Source organism: Carassius auratus, chromosome 9, assembly GCF_003368295.1.
Source record: "Carassius auratus strain Wakin chromosome 9, ASM336829v1, whole genome shotgun sequence".
Classification (NCBI taxonomy): Eukaryota; Metazoa; Chordata; class Actinopteri; order Cypriniformes; family Cyprinidae; genus Carassius; species Carassius auratus.
In genome coordinates this window covers 26,793,239-26,818,744 of record NC_039251.1, presented here as the reverse complement: position 1 = coordinate 26,818,744, position 25,506 = coordinate 26,793,239, and the positions used below count along the sequence as shown (strand labels likewise).

At 38.5% G+C, this 25,506-nt stretch overlaps 1 protein-coding gene across 4 annotated transcripts in view; it reads right to left on the bottom strand.

The window, feature by feature from the left end:
- LOC113108919 (unconventional myosin-XVI-like) overlaps positions 1-25,506 on the bottom strand; it is a 222,370-nt gene that overhangs the window by 127,779 nt on the left and 69,085 nt on the right. For all 4 annotated transcript variants that reach the window (XM_026272343.1, XM_026272342.1, XM_026272344.1 and 1 more), the window contains exons 3-4: positions 13,556-13,626; positions 9,648-9,791 (exon numbers count right to left, since the gene is read on the bottom strand). In XM_026272343.1, coding sequence (XP_026128128.1) covers positions 9,648-9,791; positions 13,556-13,626 — 215 coding nt within the window. The remainder of the gene's footprint in view (positions 1-9,647; positions 9,792-13,555; positions 13,627-25,506) is intronic.

Below are 25,506 nucleotides of genomic sequence, written 5' to 3'. Positions count from 1 at the left end.
TAATCATTGCAAAAATGTAAAAGTCAAGAACACATATGGACTCAAAGCAGAAAAAAACAACAATTTTGATTTCACACTATCTTTAAAAATCGCATCTGATATTATTTTTGCGTTTGTCCTTAGTGAAAAAAAAGTCAAACTGGCATGTCTTTTACATATCAGAGAAATTAAAACTAAAATAAAGCAAAATAAAATAATTGCAATAAAAAAAAAATCTGCTTTTACCTTCATTTGTTTTATTTGAAGTGTTAAATTCAATGCTGGAAAATCCAAAATTGCACACATTTAAATGAATGAATGAAAAATAAATAAATAAATATTACATATATATTTTTTTTTTCTTTTTTGCCACAAATAAAGGCAAACCATTTACAATTCCGATTACCTTTTTGACTAAAAGGCACGCACACACACAGTTACTTTGACAATGCAGCCTGATTTTTGATTTTGTGTCGAGTGAGAGACCCAACATTGGTTTCAGTTGCGTTTTGGCGGAAATGAATTTGTTTTGGCTTGTCGTTTGTATTGCTATAGCTTCTATATTTTTAATTCTTGCTCTTTTCTAAATAGCCTACAGTTAATTTTTGTGGAGTGAAGGGAACTAAAATAGCCTAACTATGTTTACAGTGTTTATTATAATGTTTGAAAACATTTTTCGCATTGGCATTAGGCCTATTTATGAATGAAATAATAAAATGTGACTTATGTGTTGTTGTTTTTTTGTTTGTTTTTTTTTACACTTTTGTTATATATATCCGTAGCATAGGCCTATTTTAACCATGCAGCAAACCTTTTAAAATATTTTGATAAATTCCTTAAAACAAATAAATAAATGAATTTTTTACCCGTTTTATTGATTGTAGTAATTGATCAAAAATCTTAACGATCATTAAAATGAACATCCCTAGTATTGGCAGTACAACAGTACTGATGTGTACTGCTCATTGTCAAATGCAGCATATGCATACTGCAGTATTTACAGTATACTGCATAAATAATGTAATATACTAGAATGCTAAGAGTACAAACATTTCTGTACACTCGCTCATGTTTTATCTCTCAAAGATAAATACTATAAATACTATTCATCTCAAAGATAAATACTATGCTAATGCATCAGACAGGAAAACAGGTTGTGGTACACTGAATTTAGATTGTTCTTATTCTTTAAAAAGAGGTGAGGTCGTGGTCACTATTAAGGAATCTTCCGAGTGAGAGGATCACGTCTTCATGCAGTTAATTAAGTCTTTACGTTATCTCTGCCATACGAGAGTTCTGCACAGACTGACTTGCATACTTTTATGCAAATGAGACCTACTTTTAGAAATATTCATTCATTCAGCACATAACAGTGGTTCACATACACGCACACACAAACACATTAAAGCTGTTGTGAGTACTATCAAACAGAATGCTTCAAAGCGCAGTGGCACAGTTCACATGCAGATGCTCCAACACTTTCACACAAACACACAGAAACGAACTGGGAGATGATGTAGCTGGATTTACTGCAGTAATGTTGACCTCAATTTAAAAGAATATCGCACACTTTCCTCTTCTGCCAAACTGTATACAAATACACATGCCTAAATAGTAACATTTTAAGGGACCGTTCACAAAGAATGAGATTTTTCATTTCCCTATGCTGCTTTCCCATTGTTTTTCTATGCAAACATGTGCTAACATCCTAAAAAATGTGACATTCAGGTGTGTTCTGTTGAGTAACCTATTAGCCATTTTACATATTATATTTATTTATATTATTATTATCATTTTATTTTTATTTTTTTGCACAACCTCTCCAAGTGGTTCCACTTTGAAAATCTCTGCCAAGTTTGAACTTCGTAGTGTTACTATATTTTGAACAGTATATTTTGTTTACGCCTCACTTGTTTTTCTTTGGAGTGATCATGGGCATCACACTGACACCTACTGGTGTGGATGTATTCCAATCCTGTATGAAGTACTTTCTTCTGTGAAACACTAAAGAAGATATTCTGGGAGTCAGTTGGATCCGAACATTATTGGGCCCCATGGTCTTTCATACACATATATATATTCTACAAAACAAGCTAGACAAATTTGACATTGAGTAAATTATGACAGAACTGCTGCCACCTCATTCCGAAGCAGTTTTTTACTGTTACATTTAATGTTACATTTGTTACAATTATTATGGCTGGTGATGTGAACAAATGGCGACAGATGGGGTTTGAGCCTATACATCATCTGAATAAAGATGCTCAGGTGGGTGGATTAACCTCACCATATTGCACTGCAGAGAAGTTTAAACAATGGCATTACAGATAATATTTCAGTTTTGATACAGACTGAACTGGATCTCTGCATCAAGTCTGGATGTTATTATGTATGTACAGTACCAGTAGTAGTAGTAGTAGTAGTAGTAGTAGTAGTAAGTGTATTTTTGGCCAGTATTCCTACAGGGGTTATGTGATTGAAGTAAGCTGGCAGGCGCACATGGTTCCCCCTCAAGGGAACTTCGAACTGCGTCCTCTGAAGGGACACTATGGGGAACACCTCGTCGTGACCCGTGTCTGAAGCATACTTTGAAAAAACGCCAACTCGTTGGCCGCGACAGCGTCTGACGTCACTACCGGCGCGACTATAAATAAGCGACCGGAGAGCACGTCATCTATCTTCTTCGTCTTCATTTGACTGTTTTGTTTGAAGTGTGCGTCTGAGAAACGACCACGGTAAGAGCGATCTTTACTTTTGTTATCATGGCTTCCACTAGCAAGGCGTTTAGACAGTGCGTGCATCCGTGTCAGCGTTATTTGACACCGGATGACACACACAGTCTTTGCGTTTTTTGTTTGGGCGAAGAGCACGCGCGCGATGTCCTTGAGGGGGCGATCTGCGTGCACTGTGAGCGTTTTTCCATGAAAAAGCTCCGCTCTCGTTTGTCTCTCTTTTCAAGGAAAGAGGGACAGCCATCTGTCTCCCGCGGCTCAGGACCCGCCGCTGTTGAGGCACGGAGGAGAATGAGCTCGTGGGGATCACAGGTGGACCTCGTTGAAGAGTTTAGAGAGGGACTTTCCCTTTCTCGCTCTTCGGCGGCGGACGAGAATGAACTTCAGGAGGAAGACGTGTTATCATTAACCCTTTCTGATACTGAAGTTAGTGCTCTGCTGGGTTCTACCCAGGAAGAGCAGGAGATGTCTGAGGTTGGCGAAGAAGCTGAGGCTGAGCCTTCTCAATCCTCCTGCCCTGCGTATGAGGAGCTGTTAGAGGTTATGGATCGTGCCACAGCAAAGTTAAACTTGCCATGGAAACGTACAAGCAAAATAAAGCCGCGAGGTCGCCTTGATGAGCGTTATTTATCTGACCATAGCCCTCCAGCCCAGGTGAGCCTTCCATTCTTGCCTGATTTACATGCGGAAATCAAGAAAGAATGGAGGAGGCCATTTTCTTCTCGCATCCATCGGTTTCAGCATACGAGTTATGCTAACATCGAGGGCATGCGCGAAAATGGCTATGAGAAGATGCCCCCTGTAGAAGAGACGCTGGCTAGCTATCTCTCTGTGGGGGAAACATCCTCTCTTAAATCTCCCTCTTTGCCATCTAAGCCCCTCCAGGATACATCCCGCTTAAATGGCAAAGCATACGCAGCAGCGGGTCAGGCTGTGGCTTCATTGCACACTATGGCGGTGCTTCAGGCCTATCAGGCTGACCTGCTGAGGGACCTGGATAAAGGCGAGGGCCTTTCAGCTGATCAGGTGGCCGAGCTGCGCCGCACCACAGACCTCTCTCTCCGTGCTACCAAGCAGGCCGCCTCTGCCATGGGTAGGTCTATGGCTGCCATGGTAGTAACGGAGAGACATCTGTGGGTGAACCTGGCAGACATCGGGAAGAAAGAAAGGGGCTTTCTTCTCGATGCTCCGGTCTCGCCTTCTGAGCTTTTCGGTACCTCCGTCGAGATGGTGGTCGAAAAGTTCAGGGAGGCAAGGGCGCGCTCAGCTGCTTTTAAAACCTTCATTCCACGAAGGTCCAGGTCCGAGCCCGAACAACATAGGGGTCCTGGCCCGTCTCGTTCTGAGGATCAAAGACGGGCGCAGAAGGCTAGTGTCGCGACTCGCGCTCCTCCCCCGCCTATGGGCAGGGGCAAGAGGAATCGTGGGTCGCGAGGAGGTAAGCAGGACCTGAGGGATGTGATTCAGACGAGGCAGCGTTCTCGTCCGAATCAGAGCGATACCTAGAGAAAATGCTTTTTATGTTTAACTTCTGCTCTTTTCCTCCCTTGCCTGAATTCCCCTGCGACCACCAGCTCTCCACCTGATCGAGGTTAGGTGGGGGAGAATTTCTCTCATAACAGTCTCATATGCTGGACCTATGATGTTTTTGGTTGGTTCTATGTTCATAGTAACCACCTTACTGATGGTCTGGACTATAAGGAAGCGCCCTGTGAGCAGGGTCCCACTACAGGAGGATGGGTGAGTATGTAACCCTTTTTCTGTATATACTTATGAGTTGAATTGCTGGTGGTCATATGTCTACTAACTTTCTAAGTGAGTCTCTTTTACAGTGCTCAGTTATGGCATCTACTAACACCCGTCAGCACCGTCCTTCCGGCCTCGTGCTCTGGTATTAGGCGGCCGAGATCACGGGCTTCTGTGGGAGCCTCGCTGATCATCAGAACTGGCACGGCTCTGCAGGAGATTTCATGAATGTTGGCCAGGTCACCCTGAGGGGCCTCCTGACCGCTTATATGCACTGTCACATCCAGTTGGAAGGGAGGAGGTGGTAGTTACAGAATTCTTCCTGTTTTTTACTGCCTCAGGTGATGCTCCCCTCGTCCAAAGAGGTTTGTGAGTTTGGAGCTTGCCTCTCCCGTGTGGCTCAGATCTCTGCGATGCTTAGGAACCTGTAGGTACGCACGCTACATTCTGTGTACTTCTTAAAGTGGTAAATGTGCACGCAAGTCTCTGCACATTTTTCTGAAATCCTGTATGGTAAGGGTTACGCGCTCAGCTTCGTTCCCTTTTTCGAGATGTTTAGACTTTGGTTCCTTTGGCTCCTTTCAGCCGGAGTGCATTTTTGTTTACACTCAAGCATTGCTTCCCTCATCAAGGGATATTTGGGCGGTTCTCGCAGTAGTTTTAACAACGGGCCCCTTTTTCCCAGAAAAGGGTTACGTGTTTGTACGCTACTCTGAATTCAGAGTTCCTCTCATTTGACGGTGTTCTCTGTTTTTTTTCCCCTTCAGAGTGCCACGAGAACCCCTCCCTAGAACAGTATTTTAAAATCCATACTATGGTAAGTGTGCACGTGTATTCTTTGCGCACTTTCTGAAATCCACTCTGTGGTAAGTTCGCACGCTAAGGCTCTGCGTTCTTTCTAAAAATCCTTTATGGTAAGGGCTTCGCGCGGTTGCTTCGTGCCCTTTCTTGAGTTGGTGTAAAGCCCCGTTCATCTTGGGCGCCACTCCATTCAGGTATCCTTGAATACCTATCTAGCAGGGTTTTGCTACCAGGGTTCTGTTGAGACAGCTCCTTCGAAAAATTTTGCAAGAGCAAACGGTAGCCCCTGTGTGACAGGCAAGACTTTGTATAATACTGGTTTCTTAGCCGTATCCCTTTAAAGGAATCCTTCCTATTCCAAGCCTTTAAGCTCTACCCCGGGTCGAGGCCCTGATCAATTATATTGGGTATGTAGCTTAGGCCTTTGGCCGTAAGGGATAGTGTCACAGACAGCTGTCTAAACGTCCTAGGGGCAACTCCCATAGAAATGGTAGAGTTGGTACTTAGTGTTCGCCATGGTCTGGCCTGCGCTCCCCTCAGCATGGCGGCGTGGGTATACTGTTCCCCATAGTGTCCCTTCAGAGGACGCAGTTCGAAGTTCCCTTGAGGGGGAACGTCTCAGGTTACGAATGTAACCATGGTTCCCTGAGAGGGAACGAGACACTGCGTCCTCTAGATCCCTTGCCATGCTTCGGACGCAAGCTTCACGAAGAAGATAGATGACGTGCTCTCCGGTCGCTTATTTATAGTCGCGCCGGTAGTGACGTCAGACGCTGTCGCGGCCAACGAGTTGGCGTTTTTTCAAAGTATGCTTCAGACACGGGTCACGACGAGGTGTTCCCCATAGTGTCCCTTCAGAGGACGCAGTGTCTCGTTCCCTCTCAGGGAACCATGGTTACATTCGTAACCTGAGACGTTTGCTGCTTCACGCTCTAGTGAAAATCAGGTCGAAAGTGGTCTGGAGTCAGAAACGCACTAAAAAATAGAGCAGGCAAAGCTGGTGTCTCCGTGGCACACGTTCAGAATATCAATAACGAGATGACGGTTTTCTTCGAGATATCAGAGCGTTTTTTTTTTTTTCATGGAGATACGAAGATTGTGATCTGTACTTTCACCTGAGGTCTAGAAGCAGGAAACATGGCATGTGTGATGCTTGAGCTGGCATAGATTTCATTTTCTTTTGATAATAATGAAATGATTCAGTCATCAATATGAAGGAGCTCACTGGATGAGGAACAGCTTTTGTGGGAATCATTGTAAATGGATTTGCATTGAAGGGGGCGAGTATCTTTCCCTGGTGCGTTGCTTTTAGATTCTCTTTATAGATAAACTCACTGATTCATAGTCTGTTTACACCCCAAGGCCCCTAATTTGTGAAGGATATGCTGCTGAATGACAAATTAAATTAATGGCATGAAGCTCCTTTTCCCCACTATTTCTCCAAGTCGGTTTTAGATTCTATTAAGTCGCTCTGTTTTCCTGCAGTGCATCATAGCAGTGTTTAAAGCCGATTTCAATCATATGCTTCAATTTCATTATCGTTGGGGAATCTGAGGGAGGCGATGCACGATTCAACAGCCTGCTGATTTAATGGCCTTTCCAACTCTACAAAAATATCCAACAAATTTGATATCATCGCTGACAGTGAAACATTTTCCTCTCAAATGAAAACCCACTTATCACAAACATCATTTATAATGATTTCAACCAGGTGTGGTGGTATTACGGTACACAGAGGGAGCTCTACGTTGGGCACCACATTTGTGACAAAGTTTGAGAGAAATATCACAAGCAGTGGTCTCACTCTTCCAAGTTTAATTTAATAAATATGACTCAAACATTCATGGCCTATCAGTGCCCGTAGCAAACAGGATACATCTGCATGCCGCACTGGAGCCAATGAACAGAAATAATCTTGAGCTTCTTCTCTCCACTAACACTTGGAGAAGAAATTCTCCTTAGGAAAGATGCTCTTTGAAGTCACAGTGCTAAAAATAACCTAGATATCTCTGTTACTTTGAGTTTCCACTGACATGCACGCGGAGTGAGCTTTTCCCTGGCACAACAGTGTGAAGAACAACAGTGACATGCTTGTGTCTTGCTGTCTGTGAATCCAAGCGGGAGTCAGTGAGTGTTCTGGTTAAGGCAATGTATCAAAATAAAATCTAAAAGCACAATACAGCGCAGTTTCAGAGCAGCTTGGTTTATGCTAGATGTTACTCCACACAAACTCAATGTTTCCATGTCACTTATAACTAGGGCTGGATGATTAAACCGAAATTCTTAACCTCTAACCGATGTAATTTTTCCCATGCCGGTTATTAATTTATTTTTACTACCAAGTGTGCAGTCAGTGCAATATGAGTGTTGCACTCGCGTCTTTTGCAGTGTCTCACACATAAGTGCCATGCTAAAAGAAAGAATTTAAACTTTTACATGCAGCACCGCTCATCAATGTCAGTTCCAGGCGGAGCAAGCGGTACATGATTTTGTTTACAGCAAATCTGGCTCTGGTTTACAGTAGCAGGTTTGCACGCCAACTTTTGAAGAGAAGTCATTCTGGAACTGTGCTTTTAAAAAAATAAATAAAATAAAAAACTTGCGGCTTTAGACACAAAAACATGTTTTATGTGAATGGCCAGTAAGAACCTAGAGTACAGTAAGAACCTAAGTACTTCCGCATATAGCGTGTCTAGGGACAAGATCACTGAGATGGTGTCCTGCTTTTTCTCCTATTCAGCAGTGTTCTATTTATATTCATTATTTAAAACATTTGCTTACAGGAGATGCAAGTTATCATTTATTTCCTACTTGTTGCATTGCATTATTTAAAATTATATTCATTTAGAAGAGATACAAGTTATTTTATACTTTTTGCATAACAGTATTTTAAATGCATTTTGTTTGCATTAACAATGCATTATTCATTGATTTGTTTTTGTTTTTTTGCCAAAAAGTTTTTTTTTTTTTTTTGGAAACTTTCACAATAAAATTGAAATGTGACTTTTCATAAGATGTCTTCTTTGCAAACAATGTGTGGTTTTATTTCACGTGAAGGGATCGTCGTAGTTCCGTTGCTGTCTATGCAGGGTCAGAATGCTCTCGGATTTACATTTACATTTTATGCATTTAGCAGACGATTTTATCCAAAGCGACTTACAGTGCATTCAGACTACACATCTGTTTTATCAGAATCAAATATTTTCATCAAAAACGAAGGTCTTACGGGTTTGGAACAACATGAGGTGAGTAATTAATGACAGAAATCACAATTTTAATTAAACTAACCCTTTCAGAAACAATGGATATTTATCCATTTTTAAAAAATCCTTCTGTTGCAGGAATACACAAGACATTCTATCAGGGTGAGTTGGAGGATTTGCTGTGTTTGTTTGTGGTAAAGACAGTGAACTGACATGACTGCATGCTGACTGAACACCGCCTGTCTAAAGACGCAGGGAAATCCTGATCCTGCCTGAATCTGGCAGCACTGCGGAGGATTACGCTCAACTGATCCGGCATGTCCGACACATGACAAAACTTTACTCTAAAGCTGTCTTAGTCGGATTCCCTCCTGCAGGAGAGACGTGCATGTTCAATTCAATTCACATTTACTTCTAGAACACCTTTCATAATACATATTGTTTCAAAGCAGAGTTACAGAAAAATGCATGTCCCAAACGTAACAGTCAAGAAACCATATGTGACTTTGTCGAAGAGAAAGTGGCTTTTCTTACATAGGAGCAACAAACTTTTAAGAAAATCATTGCCACTCTATTCCACATGCTCATTGGTGATGTGCTTGCCAGTTACAACGGCTGTCAGGAGCGATGGACATGTCTTCCCTCCCCTACATCTATGTGTTACTCAAATGCACTGGGAAACACACACACCTATCAAGGCTGGTCAGGGGTGTGGTGTGTCAACTCAAGGAGCTCATTAAATTCTCAATACCTTGGTGGAAGAGTGCAAGGAGGCAAGCAGGCAAGCATGTATTTCATCTCTTCCATTTTATTTTTTGCCTTCATTCTTCAGCACACAAACCTTTTAATCGTATTAAAGAGAGTTGTCACAGATGACACAGTTGAAAAGAAATAACAAGACTTCCCCTAAAAAAGCTTGACAAGTGCAGGCTTCCTTTAAGTGTTGGCCCAAAACGTCTGCAATACTTAGAGAAACCTGTTAGCTACAGCATATTTTTGATTTTGTATTTCCCTAATTGCAATTTAAATCATTCATATTTTTGCCGAATTTTTCCAGAAGAGAGACTGCTCTACTAGAAGTGAAATTTGTCAGTTATTAAGTACAGATGATCTCAAACCAAATGTACTAAAAGATACAAAACTAACATTTTGATTTGGTGTCTGTGTTTTGTAGTGTATTGCTCACCAGTAGCAGCAGCAGCACCATATCTGCATGATCGCAGGCACAGGCCACATGCAGGGCAGTCCAGAGGTCTTCGTCCTGCAGGTTGACATTCAGTCCTTTCTCTATCAAAATCTCTGCTGTGAACACATTGTCATGGCGGGCGCACTGCAGAGACAAAAGCAAAAGCAATCTAGCATTCTCACAGTCACAGAGGAGCAAGAGGATGTCACGTCTCATCTTACAGAAATCTCAATTCCCCCCAAAAAATATAAATAAATATTTTCATGGTTTCACAAAAATATATATATTCAGTATAATATAAATAAATATTATACACTGCACTGAAAAAAATGGTGCATTCACAAATCATTTGACACTAAAGTCTGAAGTAATGGCTGCCGAAAAACCAAACAATTTAAAATTGACAGTACTGATTAAAAGTCATTACAAAAATCATCAAATACACATGGTAATGTTTTTATATTTCATATTAAATCCATATATTCATGTAGCTTCATACTTTTTGCACCCACTGTTATTTCAGGAAAGACATTTCACTGAATATGTCAACGGCCTCAAACGTAAATCATTTTGCCCAGTAACAAACTTTCAGAGTGCTTTAACGAATGAGTGCAATAACTCTATTCAGACATTATTTAGCTTAATCTAATGTGCATTTAAATGAGACATTTAAATTAATGAAAACGATTTCGCTCTTTTCACATTAGATAATTGCATTAATTGCACTGAGGCACAGGTTGATTTCTGTTGGAGGTGCAATAATCAAAACTGTAATTAAGAAATAATTTCATATATTGCATTGGATATGAATGGTTGATTTCAAATGCAGCACCATAAAAAAATGTATTGTTTTCTGTCTGAGCATCTCTGACTCCTAGACAGTGCCAAGACTTAATTAAACTATCCAATTACTGCTGAAATTGGATTTGTTTCTGTTTAGCTGTACTATACCCTGGTGAACCCTTTAAATTTATTTACCTCTCTATGGTCACAAAATTAACTAACAAAAAATGGAGTCATCCATCTTGCTTGAGTGTAGTGCTCACACACCGGACTGGGTCTATTAAAGTCAGTGTCACAGAATAGTGTCAAATGTTTCCCTGAGTTACAATGAACCAACTAAAGAGAGTGTAATGGACGCCTACCATTTAGTTGGAAAACAGGCACTGAACAGAACATTTCGATGTCATAAATAACCAGGCATTGTCAAATAAAGGAAAATGAATTAATTACGGCTTCAACCCTCTTAAGCTTTACAAAAAAAGGCTCATACACTGGCTGGCTGCAGTCACATTTGACCAGGAACAGGAAGGCCACTTTCACACTGCACGTCGGACCCGCAATATTTCCGGAACATTGCCGGGTCGCCTTCTGTGTGAAAGCAACCACGTCCCGGGATTGATTACCGAATTGAACCCGACTCTTTTACCAGCTGTTTTGAAGGAAGATCAACGTTCGCGACGAAAACATATGTGGAAACTGTAATGAAGCAGAGATCAGTTTGTTCCTCACTTTCCGCGCTGACGCAGAGATCGTTTGCTTGCTTCAGTGAAAGTATAACGTGCCTAGTGTTTTCGACTCGTACATTACACGTCACACGCTGATGTCACGTGTCGTTACGGGATCTTCAAGGCTTGTGTGTGAAAGCACGCACATATCTGGCAGTCATCACTGGCAGTGTGAAAGTGCAAAATCTATCGACCCGGGAACAATTGCAGGAACACTTTACCTGTGTATTTGCCGGAATGGCAGTGTGAAAGGGGCTTAAGAGTGTAAGAGTTTGGGTCATTTCGATTTGTGTACATTTATCTTCTTTTGAAACTTCATTACAGTAAAATAAAATATTTAAAAAAGAAAAAGCGGGAATCTAGATACAAAACTTTCTTTCTTTGCATCCACTTTTTTATTTTTTTTTATAGATTTTACAAAGAAATTATGTATATTATATTGTATGTATATTATTTATTATATTACTATTATTTATATATACATACATATATTTATTTTGATATTATCAAACTATTATTTCGGATATATCTATAAATATCTATATGTCTATCTATAATATCTATAAAAGAAATGGCTTAACAGCTTATAAGGGTTACAGAACACGTTACATGAATACAGAACATGTGTCCCAGGTGTGGTTTGTCGAATAAAAAGTTTTCAAAAGTCAGAACTTTTATAATATTCTTTTAAAATAAGTCTACATACAGGTGCATCTCAATACATTTGAATGTCATGGAAAAGTTCATTTATTTCAGTAATTCAACTCAAATTGTGAAACTTGTGTATTAAAGCAGTTCAATGGACACATACTGAAGCAGTTTATGTCTTTGGTTCTTTTAATTGTAATTGTTTTGGCTCACATTTACAAAAACCCACCAATTCACTCTCTCAATAAATTAGAATACTTCATAAGACAAAAAAAAAAGACAAAAAAAAACATTTTTAGTGATTTGTTGGACTTCTGGAAACTATGTTCATTTACTGTACATGTACTCAATACTTGGTAGGGGCTCCTTTTACTTTAATTACTGCCTCAATTCGGCGTGGCATGGAGGTGATCAGTTTGTGGCACTGCTGAGGTGGTGTGGAAGCCAAGGTTTCTTTGACAGTGGCCTTCAGCTCATCTGCATTTTTTGGTCTCTTGTTTCTCATTTTCCTCTTGAAAATACAGACAATCAATGGGGTTCAGGTCTGGTGAGTTTGCTGGCCAGTCAAGCACATCAACCCCATGGTCATTTAACCAATTTTTGGTGTTTTTGGCAGTGTGGGCAGGTGCCAAATCCTGCTGGAAAATGAAATCAGTATCTTCAAAAAGCTGATCAGCAGAAGGAAGCATGAAGTGCTCAAAAATGTCTTGCTAAACGGGTGCAGTGACTTTTATTTCCAAAAAACACAATGGACCAACACCAGCAGATGACATTGCACCCCAAATCATCACAAGACTGTGGAAATTAACACTGGACTTCAAGCAGATTGGGCTATAAGCTTCTCCACCCTTTATACAGACTCTAGGACCTTGGTTTCCAAATGAAATACAAAACTTGCTCTCATCTGAAAAGAGGACTTTGGACCACTGGGCAACAGTCCAGTTCTTCTTCTCCTTAGCCCAGGTAAGACGCCTCTGACATTGTCTGTGGTTCAGCAAATTCCTTGACAAGTCTGTGTGTGGTGGCTCTTGATGCCTTGACCCCAGCCTCAGCCCATTCCTTGTGAATTTCACTCAAATTCTTGAATCAATTTTGCTTGACAATCCTCCTAACGCTGCAGTTCTTTCTGTTGGTTGTGCATCTTTTTCTTCTACTCATCTTTTTGTTTACATGCTTGGATACAGCACTCTGTGAACAGCCAGCATCTTTGGTAATTAATGTTTGTGTCTTACTCTCATTGTGAAGGGGGTAAATGTTTTTATTCTGGACAACTGTAAGATCAGCAGTCTTCCCCATGATTGTGTAGCCTTGTGAACCAAACTGAGAGACCATTTTGAAGGCTCAGGAAACATTTGTAGGTGTTTTGATTAGCTGATTGGCATGTCACCATATTCTAATTTGTTGAGATAGTGAATTGGTGGGTTTTTGTTCAATGTCAGCCAATATCATCACAAAAGAACCAAAGACTTAAACTATTTCAGCCTATGTGCACTGAATTTATTTTAATACACAAGTTTCACAATTTGAGTTTAATTACTGAAATAAATGAACTTGGCCACAACATTCTAATATACTGAGATGCACCTGTATGTTGTATGAGACCTCAGAGGTAAAAGAACTGAGTTTTGCAAAACTGATTTTAAAAAGGGACAGTTACATATTCCGCTGAGGACATTACAGCCACCGTGTATGACGGCTCAAGAGACAGACGCATGTAACTGAATTTGTCAAAGCTTGTCCTTATGTTCTTACCAGATGGAGCAGAGATCCTCCTGAGGAAATCACTGTGTTCAGGTCAGCTCCCTCCTTCAACAGCCTCAGCACTGGAACAAAAGGAGAGCATGGGGGGATGAATATATTTGCAAAATGAACACTTCATCAAATCTCAGTGACCCTCTATGTACACAGATACATAGTGAGGAAATACTATGAATTGATAGACTCTCTATGACACTGTAGCCACATACTGGCTCAGTCCCAAAACCTAGTGTGCCTAGCCGTCTACAGCCTACACAGGCACCAACCTTATAAGGCCACATTCTTGTGGAACCTCACAAGTTACAGTTTTTCTTTTTTCATTTGCTAACAAGCATTTACCAATACTTAAAAGTACTTTTTCTAAACTCTTAACACAGCAACACAACTACATCACACACATAGCAAAATAGCTAATTTTCTGGCCCAAACCACATTTTGTTAAATAAATACAAACTCTACATTTCAAAATGCTGAATAGAGTAATTTGGACAAAACATTAGCACTACTTTTCTACCCAATAAGAACATATAGTCAATCATAGAACAGTGACTGTCAAAAAACTAACAATTGATGGCTTTACAAAAACTGCATTACTTTCTTCTACATAGAAGTTTCAGTTCTACTTGCATAGGCAATATAAAAAAAATGTTAATTGTTCACTGTTCAAAAATTTGAATTTAGTTACCTTCAACTGAAACCAATTTAAAAAAATGTAAGTGTCGAATGTGTTGATTCTTGGCAACATACTGTTTAAAACTGAATGAGTCATTACTTTATAGAATGTACAATAGAAAAAACGTGGTCATCTATGCAGAAATTAAACTGGAACCTTGATTGAATTTGCTCTCCAGTGGGTGGAGATTGGATGTGGATGTTAGCTGATGCCAGAGACCTCTTCTTTTCCATTACCTATATTCTGATATATAGGTAATGGACACACTCCTCTCCCTCCTCCAACTATTCCTCTTCCTCTCCCAGGCATTATTTTTTTCTCTCTCTCTCTGATTCTTTGTGTTGTTCTGCATCCACAAAACAATTGAAATAGGTATTTTTATACTTTATATATAATTAGTGATCTGTTACTTAAAAATGCTTATCAGTTGTAACAATATTTTATAAAGAGATAGTTTTCAATACTTTTGAGTTGCTGTTGTTGCGAAAGTAAAGGTTTTACACTATATTTAAAGTTTGGAACATTAGGTCTTTATTTCTGTCATGCTGTGTTTAGGCATTTGTAAAAAAGATAAGAAAGGTCTATGATTTTGGTATGGGGTAATCTTGTGTTAAAATAAAATGTAAGCATTTTAGAAACGTGTCAACTTACTGAATATTGTGTGAAAACAACATGAATTGTGTTAAAGGTATGGTCACAAGAGAGTGATGTTGTGCTAATTATAGTGTTTTGAAAATGTGACTACAGATTGGACAAAGTGATGTTAGCATTTGAAAAAAAACTGTAAGTTATAACACTCTATATAAACAGAAACAAACAGTGCTAATGTACTTAAATGGAGTGCAGGAGTTTGGTGTTAGCATGTTGCTAAGCTAACAAACATATCTTGTCAAACCAGTCAAAAAATAAAAACATAAAAATCACAGTGTTCGCAATCTTGGACAAATTTCTCATTCTCCACAAAAGATACATACAATGTTGTCTTCAAATTCAGCCAAAACAAGGTTTCTCAGACTACTAGCCCGGTGTTTACTTTATAAACAAGGATCAAACTACAGCCTTTGTTGCTATTCTTAACCATCAGACTGTTGACAGTCCTTAACTCAATCTCTGTGACAATGTCTAGTGCATATTGACAGTCTCATCCATCTTTCCCTACGGGCCAAACTTCAAGTGCACTACAACACACATGGCAAAGCCCACTGACTCTAATTACTGAAGAACCTATCAGACACTTAATACTGATTCCCACCAAAATGTAGCATAAAGAGCACTCCTAGCAAAGTAATGAAGGAAAGGGAATCGACGTTGATCCCAAATAACCAAGGGAGAAAGAATGCGCATACAGGCATTCACACAAATGTTGGTATATTGCTGAGGGATTTTTCAGCTACATAGCATGACAACATACTGGTCTGGAATTGTGTCTCAAACACGCTCGGTGGGGAACAAATCTGCTTACATAGAGAAATGAAAGATGCATGGCAGAGGCCCATATGATCTCAGCAGAGATCACTAAATCACTAAAGAGAGACAGATGTGCACACAAAAACAATAACAAAAATGTTAGCATCAGCAGGTTAGCCTTCTGAGACTATATATGGCAACCACTCAGGCATATCGAAAGGAATATCTCCATTCAGCGGATCACTAAACCAGAAAGGAACATTTTTAAACAAATGCACAAAAGGGAAGAGGACAAAAATGTAATGTAAAGGCAGGTTCACACCAAGAACGGTTACTATAAAGATCATAATAATGATAACTACTTAAGCATCCACACCAATAACAGGCTTAAAGTTATAGTAGGCTTAAACTTTTTAAAGCCAAGAGGATTCCGACTATCAAATGTCTTCATTTTTCATCAGCTGGAAAAAAAGAAAAATCTGTAAGAGATTCCAATACCAATCCTCTATTCTCTGAGGTGGAAACAAGGTTCAATATCTGACAGGAAAATTTTCAGTGAACAGCGTATGAATTATATGAACTATTTTATGCTACTTTTTTTTATTAGAGATTGCCCTCTTATTGTATAAAAAATATCATTCTGGATATTAGAAAACAAAAAAACTTCAGAATTAAAAATTTACCTGGTTTAGAAGAACATGAGAGGACAGGAATTGGTTACCTTATGTTAATGTATCCTTGTTAGAGTGTAGGGTACTGTGCAATAACAGCATGTGCTTACTAAGGGCTTAATTTAAGATTAGTATTTCTCAGTGTTGGGAAGTAATTAGTCATGTGTAACTAAATTATGTAAATTAGTTAGAGTTAATGAGAAAAAATGTGTATTTAAATTACAGTTAATTATGAAAATGTTAACGGTTACTTCTAGATTTTTCTCCACATACCGTTTTTATTGATTTCTATCATAAATTGCATTGACTGCTCTAAAATACACTGACAAAATTATTAATGCAACACTTTTCTTTTTGCCACCATTTTTCATGAGCTGAACTCAAAGATCTTTTTCTATGTACACAAATGGCCTATTTCTATCAAAAAATTTTCACAAATCTGTCTAAATCTGTGTTAGTAAGCACTTCTCCTTTGCTGAGGTAATCCATCAACCTTCCAGGTGTGGCATATCAAGATGCTGATTAGACAGCATGATTATTACACAGGTGTGCCTTTGGCTAGCCACAATAAAGGGCCACTCTAAAATGTGTAGAAATACATTAATAAAGTAATTGAAATAGTTACACTATTTATTACATTTTAAATAGGGTAACTTGTAATCTGTAACATTTATTTTCCAAAGTAACTTTCCCAACACTGGTCATTATGCACTGTTAATACTACAGTAAGTACATGTAGCATTTTACAAGGACACTAAGTATTACCTAGAATTTTTATTTTTGGGTGACTTGTCCCTTCAGTTCTCCATTTCCTTGACAGCCGTAGCCTTGGTACAAGTACACTGGCTGTGGCATGTGTGTTCCCACACGTCAGTGTGATGGATGGCTTGGAGGCTGAATGGGTGAATCTCCGAGATCACTCAGCAATCCCCATCAAGAAATTGAACACTGGTTTGGATTATACAGAGCTGCCAACCCAGAAGAATTAAAATGAATGAAGATCCCAAAGAGGAAATAAGGGAGGGTGTAAAGCTTGTAAAGGACACCGTCTGATGTACGCCAAAGCAATCAAGAGCTATTCAGCGAAAAAAGGGTTGCCATGCATTGTGCCAGATTAGCTTGATGCATCTAATGGCCATTTTCTGTTGCTCTTCACAACACAATGGTGGCTGTGTATCTTTGCAAAGCCCTTGCAAAACATGCAAATCAATGCTAATTGCACACACCTACCAAGTCTTACCAGGTCTTTGCAAAGATGAGCTCCAACAGATCAATAGGTCTTAAACTAGGTAATAAATCTAGTATGTACCTGAATGATTTTTGCACATGACACACATGTGGTCAATTTATTATTTTTCCAGGACACAATGAATGTTAATTACAGTGATATCATATGATCAAGTTGGTTATAAAGCCCTACCCAAGCTTTAATATTATGACCCTCACAGGGGTGGTTACCACTTCAAACAGATGTGCTTCAACACAGCTGGAATGAGAGGTTAAGTAGTTGGCCCACATTTCCACAGCCTGTTATTCAGGCTGTATACGTACAGTATTTACACATGAGAACATGCCCAGTTTGAGTAGCTGTGGTGAGGTAAAGCAGTTCATGCTAATAATACAGTCTACACTCATTCATATTTATGAGGTGTTGTTATAGCGATCTGACTCAGCGATATGCTTGGCTGGCTCATTTGTTAAACCCGAATGCTGAATGCTGTAAACATCCATGTGACCTCCATTAAGCTTTGCACAACAAGAATCCAATAAAAATATCAAACATCCTCACACAATGCGCTACTGAATATAATAACATCCAAAATGGACACTTAATGGAATCTTTTTTTTTTTTTCATTTGCTTCTAACACAGAAACATGAGTCCAATCAACTTCAATCAATGCTGTTCACATAGAATCCGACGCTCAGACCTATTATTAATTAAATGTCCGACCTGCAGTCATTAGCAGTCAGTTAGCTTAATTAATTTCCCAAGTCTCTTTGCTCTAATGAGTACCAGAAAAGTATTTCACATACCCAGGGCAAATTCTTCAGCATGTTTCCGTTCCCTGAGGGTGAACAACGATTTCACTTTCCGTAGGTTCAGTGCAGTTTGTGTTGCTGAAATGGCCTCCCTTTGAGAAAAACCCAATCAACATAATAATGCAACAATCTTCATTATCTCACCATTGATTGGGCAACATTACACCTGCTTTCTGGAAATTAGAATGTTTTCCAGTATTAAAAGAGATAGGTCACCCAGACATTAAAGTTTTGATACTTTTTAAAGGCACATTTTGATACTTTTTTTTTTATAGTTTTCAACAGCTAAGAAACATGCATTACATGACTGCTGAAATATTATCAGAGAAAAAGTACGCATGGCATTTTCAGTCATGGATTTATCAGTAATATTTTAAAGAGACAGAGCGTGTGCCCCAGTAAAAAAGGGTCTAGTGATTTTATTATTTTAATATTTTTCTGTGGAACACAAAATCAGAAGTTCACCAGAATGTCCAGGCTACTCTTTTCCATTCAGTAAAAGTGAATGGTCACCAGGAACTATTATCTTAAAAAAGGCCTCTTAAAAGTAGCAAAACAATGGTCCAACATACAACATGAATACCATATTCTGAAGTTATACAGTAGATGTATGTGAGGAACAGGCCATAATTTAAAATCATCATTCACTTAAAATCCTGCTGGATAGCCATTGGTCACCACTGACTATATTAGATAATCCACTCTAAATAACTCCTTTGGTGCTCTACAGACAAAAAAAAAAAAAAAAAAAAAACAAGCTTTCAAATGGAGATGATCACAGATTTTTTTTAATTTTTGGGAGAACCTTCCCTTCAGAAAGCTGTTCAGCAATTGACCTGGAATGATACATTTATCAATAACAGTGCTTAATGTTTGCATGAGCACAAGACTATAATTTACAAAATGGTCCACTTAACCTTGGAGAAAATGGGTTAACTCTGTGTAGTCATTAGAGTACAGATTTTCTGCTGACTGTAAAGAGAGAAAACAACCTGTGCATGTTAGCATGAAGCTACAGAGCCTGATGAGCACATCTGTTAGATGGTCCGGCTGCAGGCATTAGAGGAAACGCCAGAGACCACCCACCAGTGAGTTAGGCCTCTTTACAGACCGCAAGAAAACAGAGGTCAGCAGACACACTCAGCCCATAAGGTGTCTTTGCACAGTGGTCAGAATCATGCTGAGTTATTGATTCTGCTCAAGTCAATGAGTATTACTGGTGGAACCAATTTCAACTCATTTGGGTCAAATGAACCATTAGGCCTAACATGCTGTTATCATAACTGGCCATTTACAGGACTCAAATGGAGCAGATACAGACAGTCTAATATTCACATCGGCAACTCCTGGATGAAACCGAACATTTGGAAGCTCCGGTTTATTGGAATGTGCTCTGTTGGCACTCATATGATAAGGCTAATATGTGTTTTCCTCTGCGTGGTTGATAATCTCCTGCATTTACTATGACTTGATGTCGGGCGCAAGAGTGGGCGAAATTCAACCTGTCACGGGAAAATGGGAAAACAGCTGTTGAAACCATATGTGGCGTTTCCATGGAAACCAGGCATGGGGAAAGGAGAGGACGAGAGAGGAAAAAGGAATGAGAAATTAAAAGATAAGGAATATGGGCATAACGCAAATGCTCTCTTTACTTTTAGATGCCACAGACTGCTCAATAATGTTCTGAAGGATTCCCTAAATATATAGACAGTTATGGTATATTTATTTTCAAACAAAAATACTTAATTTAAACTGCCAAAAATAAATAAATAATAATAATAATAATAATACAGTGTTAATTTCGTTGACTAAATATTTTCGTCATTATTTTCATCACGAATATATTTTTGCCGACGAAAACGAAACGAAAACTAAAATAGAAGGCACTGATGGAGACTAAAACTATGACTAAATTGATTGACATTATCGTCAACGAATAAAGGACGAGACGAAAATAGACTGTGACGAAAATCAAATCAGCAGACGGGAGAGATGCGAGGAATGAGCAAAAGAACCGGCAAAACAGAACAGACTGCATGAGAGAAGAGAACCAATCAGAGCCTGACTTATTGAGACGTGAAGCGAAGGTTTTCAGTTTTTATGAGCTCCCGGGAAGTCGGCATTCGAAGAGGTGATAGGGACTTTAAGCAACAGCCTCTGGTGGAACGGCAACGCCATTCTGGCGTTGTATTGCGCCTGCGCGAATTTAACTGCTACTTTATGACGTTCTAATTTAACGGTCTACTACGGGAGAACAGCTGATTTGCCAGAGTCGTTACAACGTGAGAGGTTAGGTAAATAAATGTTATGTTTTTAGACTTATTTACATCATACAATATTAAAAACTCCTCTTCTGACAAAAGATTGTCATTTAACGCCAAAAGCAATCCTTCTCTTGCTTTTTTAAATTATATATTTTTTTGGATCTCAATAAATGAATTAATGCTGCGTTGCGCTGTTCTGTTTTACCGTTGCTTAGTGACTTTTACGTTCTTGGCTACAGCGGTGTGACGGCAAACTTCCGGTCGCTGTAGCCGTTCCATTCGCAGCTGTTGCTTAAAGTCCCTACTGTCTAAAAGAGCGACAAAATGTCCACAGCTCACTTCACGTTTGACGACGAACAAAACAAAACAAAGTGTAAAGCACGCAGAGCGCTCATTCGTGGCAAGAACACAACCAATTTGAAAAGAAATTTACAGACGAGCCACCCGGACATTTTCTCAAATGTAATTTTACAACGATGTTCTTTTGTTTATTGAGCTAAGCAAAATTGGAATAGTGCAGTGCGTAGATGTTGTAGCATTAAATATTACGAACTGAAAAGTACTGTAAAATAGCCCCTTCTTCAAATTAGATGCGAGCACAATACTAATACGTAATATCATGATAAATACATTTGATTAATACTAATGTTTAGTATATTTTATAATGTTCTACTTGTTGACAATATCACAAATATTTCTATATTAGTCATGTGAAACATGAATGTTCACATCCTATCATTATACATACAATTCTAGCAATATTGTAGTATTTAAAACATACAATATTGCTAGACAAATGAATACCTTATAAAATCTTGTTACTTTTTTTATCCACCTAGCTGCCAACTTATTAAATATTTACTTTAAATGTATGCACTTATTGTTCAGCTCAGCTGTAAGCTTTAAGGTCCTGGACCTAACGTTATTTTTCTTTTATTGATGGTCAATTGGCAGCTAGTTATTGTTTACATTATCATGACAGTGTTTGTTGCTGCATAAAAGCTTTTGAATCGAAATAAAGACACAGTTGTGTTGAAATAAAGTTGAATTTGTGTTTTATATATTTTGGTTAAGTTTGTTTCCTATACCAGCTGTAAAAAATTGTCTAGTAAATCTGTTATTGATTTTAGTCTTATTTTAGTCGACTAAAATACCAAGCAATTTTAGTCGACTAAAATACCAAGCAATTTTAGTCGACTAAAATAAGACTAAAATTAAAACAAATCAGATGACTAAAACTTGACTAAAACTAAAAAGAATTATAAAAACTAAAACTAAAACTAAATTAAAATTTTGTGTCAAAATTAACACTGTAATAATATACATATACATATATTACATATACAAACACACACACTTGTTCAAAAGTTTCAGGTTAGTAAGATATTTTTTATGTAAAATCAGTAACACAGTGAAATATTACTTAAAAAAAAAATCTAATATGCTGATTTGCTGCCGAAGAAACATTTATTATAGTTTATAGTAGAAGTAGCAGTAGCAGTAGTAGTAGAGGTAGTAGCAGAAGTAGTAGTATTAAAAACAGTTGTGCTGCTTAATATTTTTGTGGAAACCTTGAATACATTTTTAAAGGAGTCTTTGAATAGAAAGTTAAAAAAAAAGCATTTATTAAGAACTAATAGATAATTTTTGCAGCAATTAAAAATGTTTAATGTAATATTGTATAAATGTAATGCATCCTGACTGAATAAAGTTTTTTTATACCAAAAAAAAAAGAAAAGAAATTTGGTACATTTATTCTTATTCTTTTAAAATCTGATTTTTTTTTTAAAAATCACCCAAGTTGAAGGACAAAGAGGGAATACGACAGTCGTGCCCTAATGGTTAGAGAGTCGGACTCGCAATCGAAGGGTCACTTTCACTTTTAAAATACTAGTATGGTTCCAGTTGCCTCATGTATGTGGGGGCTGTTGGTCTGTGTATGGCTGTGAGTTAGAGATATGGGGGACTTTGTCGCTAAGGATATTGTGCCAGATATACAAACCCTCCATAGTTCTTTGATCTAAATCAAATCCATTGCTGAACTGTAATGAAGTGCATGAGTGTATCTTGCATAAAACACTACAATAGTGCATTATGTTCTGGAGCAGGATACAGGTGTCATCTATTAGCCCAAATATAATGGCAAAAGGAGCCAGTCGTCTAGGCAATGTGGATGGGCTTAGACTGTGTTAATGTAAAACACTAATGGGAAAACGGAGTGTATGATAAGAGCACACAACAAATTGATGTGCTCCAGAGGTTTGAATTCAATCAGTGGCACCACAAACAGACAAATTGAATCATTCAGATAGTGTGTATACTGTACAACCATTGGAAACACATTAGCTCAGTGCCAAAACCTAGTGAGCTGCACTGCTGTCTAATTTCTAGATAGAAAAAAAGTCTACACACTCAAGCAGATCTGCTCATGTGAAACTCAATTTCAACTGACTGTGGTGTTAGCGTGTTGTTGGGCTAACAGCTCAGTACGCCAAGCATGGAAATATCATAAACAGTAAAGAAAATAGTTGAACTTCTGATCAGCTGAACTCTTAAAACGATAAGCAAAATGTAATTAGGCCTAAATTTCCCTCACCTCATCTGCCATTTTGATTTGATTTTCCACAGAAATCACCACAAGGATTCTCCTTTTATTCTTCACGTTCACATCTATTCCATCTCTCCATCCTTTCCTCAATTGAACCCCCATGTTGCTCCATGTTCCACCATCAATGACAAGAGAGCTTTCATCTCTGAAATGAATCGTCTTCTCCTTCAGAAAACAGCTAAGCAAGTTTCTCTTAATCTCTAGACCTGAGAGAAATCCATTGGGAGTTCCAGTCAAGCATAGACGCTTCATGTTTTTGAAATAGGCTTTTGGAGGCCTGGCTATGTTTTCCTGATCAGGGAAAAGTTGAGTATAAAAAGGAGGAGGATTTGAGGACACTGTTGAGGTTAAAATGGGCTCACTGGGGTGGTAAAAAAAATCATTCCAGCTCATTGAAAGTAATATTAATAACAAAAAAAGTATGAAAACTCATCATGCGTAGTCAGTACTTTTATCCCATTCATATTCCTAACAGAAAGCTTTTGACCCAGAGAGCTGAAGTGACAATTGACAACATGTCATTGTATCCCATCCAATCCTATGCCTGGCAAAACTGTTTTGGATCAGTGAACACAAGCCAGTTTGGCACCCAAGAAAAACAAGTTAGATTGGCTGCTTCAAATCAGCTAACAAACCACCAGCTTTTGACCTAGATTTCAGCTTCAGCAGCGGAGAAGTGGACATACAGTATTTCATGAAATCACCACCCTATGAATAAATTATTAATGTTGGGTTTAATTTTATTTGATCTTTTCAATTGGAGATACAAAACCCATCACAATCATTTTCTCGCCGTGGTTTTAAAAGAGATCATGTCATAAGGAGTTAAAATGAACATCCAAGCCAAAAAGACCATCTATTGAAAATACACTGCAAAGAATCTCAATCTCAATCAGAATTGGGTACATAACATCAGTCTTAACATATCAATGCCCTCATTTGCTTGTCAAAGCCATATTAACTGTTCAGAAGTTCAGCTTGTCAATTATAATGAACATACATAAAGGTTTACAAACTTACCTGACTGTGTGTAGCACCTGCAGCTCTGCATTCCTTGAAAGGCTGAATTGTATATCTCCCTTTTAACAAGGTCCCATCATTTATTTCTGATATAATATTTGTTTTGTTAACCCCTTTGCGTGCAAACATCGCTGACGGCCCCAGTTTATTATTGTTTCACTTTCACAGCACATTAAACATCACTGTCTTACTTCATCTGGACAAACTGTGCATCAATGGAAAGTGTAAAGACTCAAGCTTCGATATTTGACCAATATTTTGATAAAACATTGTTGCAGTGACAGATATTTAGTGATTTATGTCAGGAGTGCAAAATAATAAATCAGTATTATGCCACATTTTGAATAGAAATTCATAACTCACTCATATTCAGTCACGTCAAGAGCGGTTTATTTGTGTTCACATAGACTCACTGAACAGCGTCAATAAGGATTTATAGACCAAAGATGCATATCTGCGGAGATATATGGATATATTTACTGATGTTTACTTCATATTTCTTCAGACAGAATCGTCATTTCTATTCATTTTCCACGGATTTACGCGATCAGATGATAAACAGCCTCTCCCAGCGATCTGTGTATGTGTTTGCTGTGCCGGCAGCTCGTGCGGTGTGTGACTCAGACTCTGATTGGGTCTTTCAAACGTCAATCTAGAGTTTCATATCTGGACACCGCCCCATCGTGTCACATGCTTCCTGCACACTTCCTGGTAGTTATCTGGCCAAAACAACACTGAAACACCTCTGTACACACAAAATATCCGAATAATAAACCCGCGATTACGATAGTAAAGCTTGGTATGAGAATTTCTTGAGATCTGGGGCGTTTTTATAAAAAAAATCGAAAATGTACATCGGAAATGCTAACTTGTGCAGCGATGAAAAAGGCTACAAATAACATATTTTTACAACAGTAAACGACCAAATTCCACCCCTGATCGCTAAAGGAAGTTATTATAAACACTCGATCGGGGTTTAAAGTGAGTTTTGAGTAAAAGTGTACTAATAATTTCATAAATTGTCAGATGTAGCTTGATGCTAACGTTAGCACCAATGCTACTAATAGCAGGTGCTTTTCTTCTTCATAATGCATTTTTGTCTCAATAATTCACGTAAGGTCGTAAGAAAATGTTTTGTTGTATTTTTATAGTAAGACTTTTGATAAATAAGGGCTAAATGCAAACAGAGACTGAAGTGAGATTGCTGCTTTGTGTCTTTGTAAAGCCTGAAAAACCACAATCAAGGCTAATAAAGGTGGAA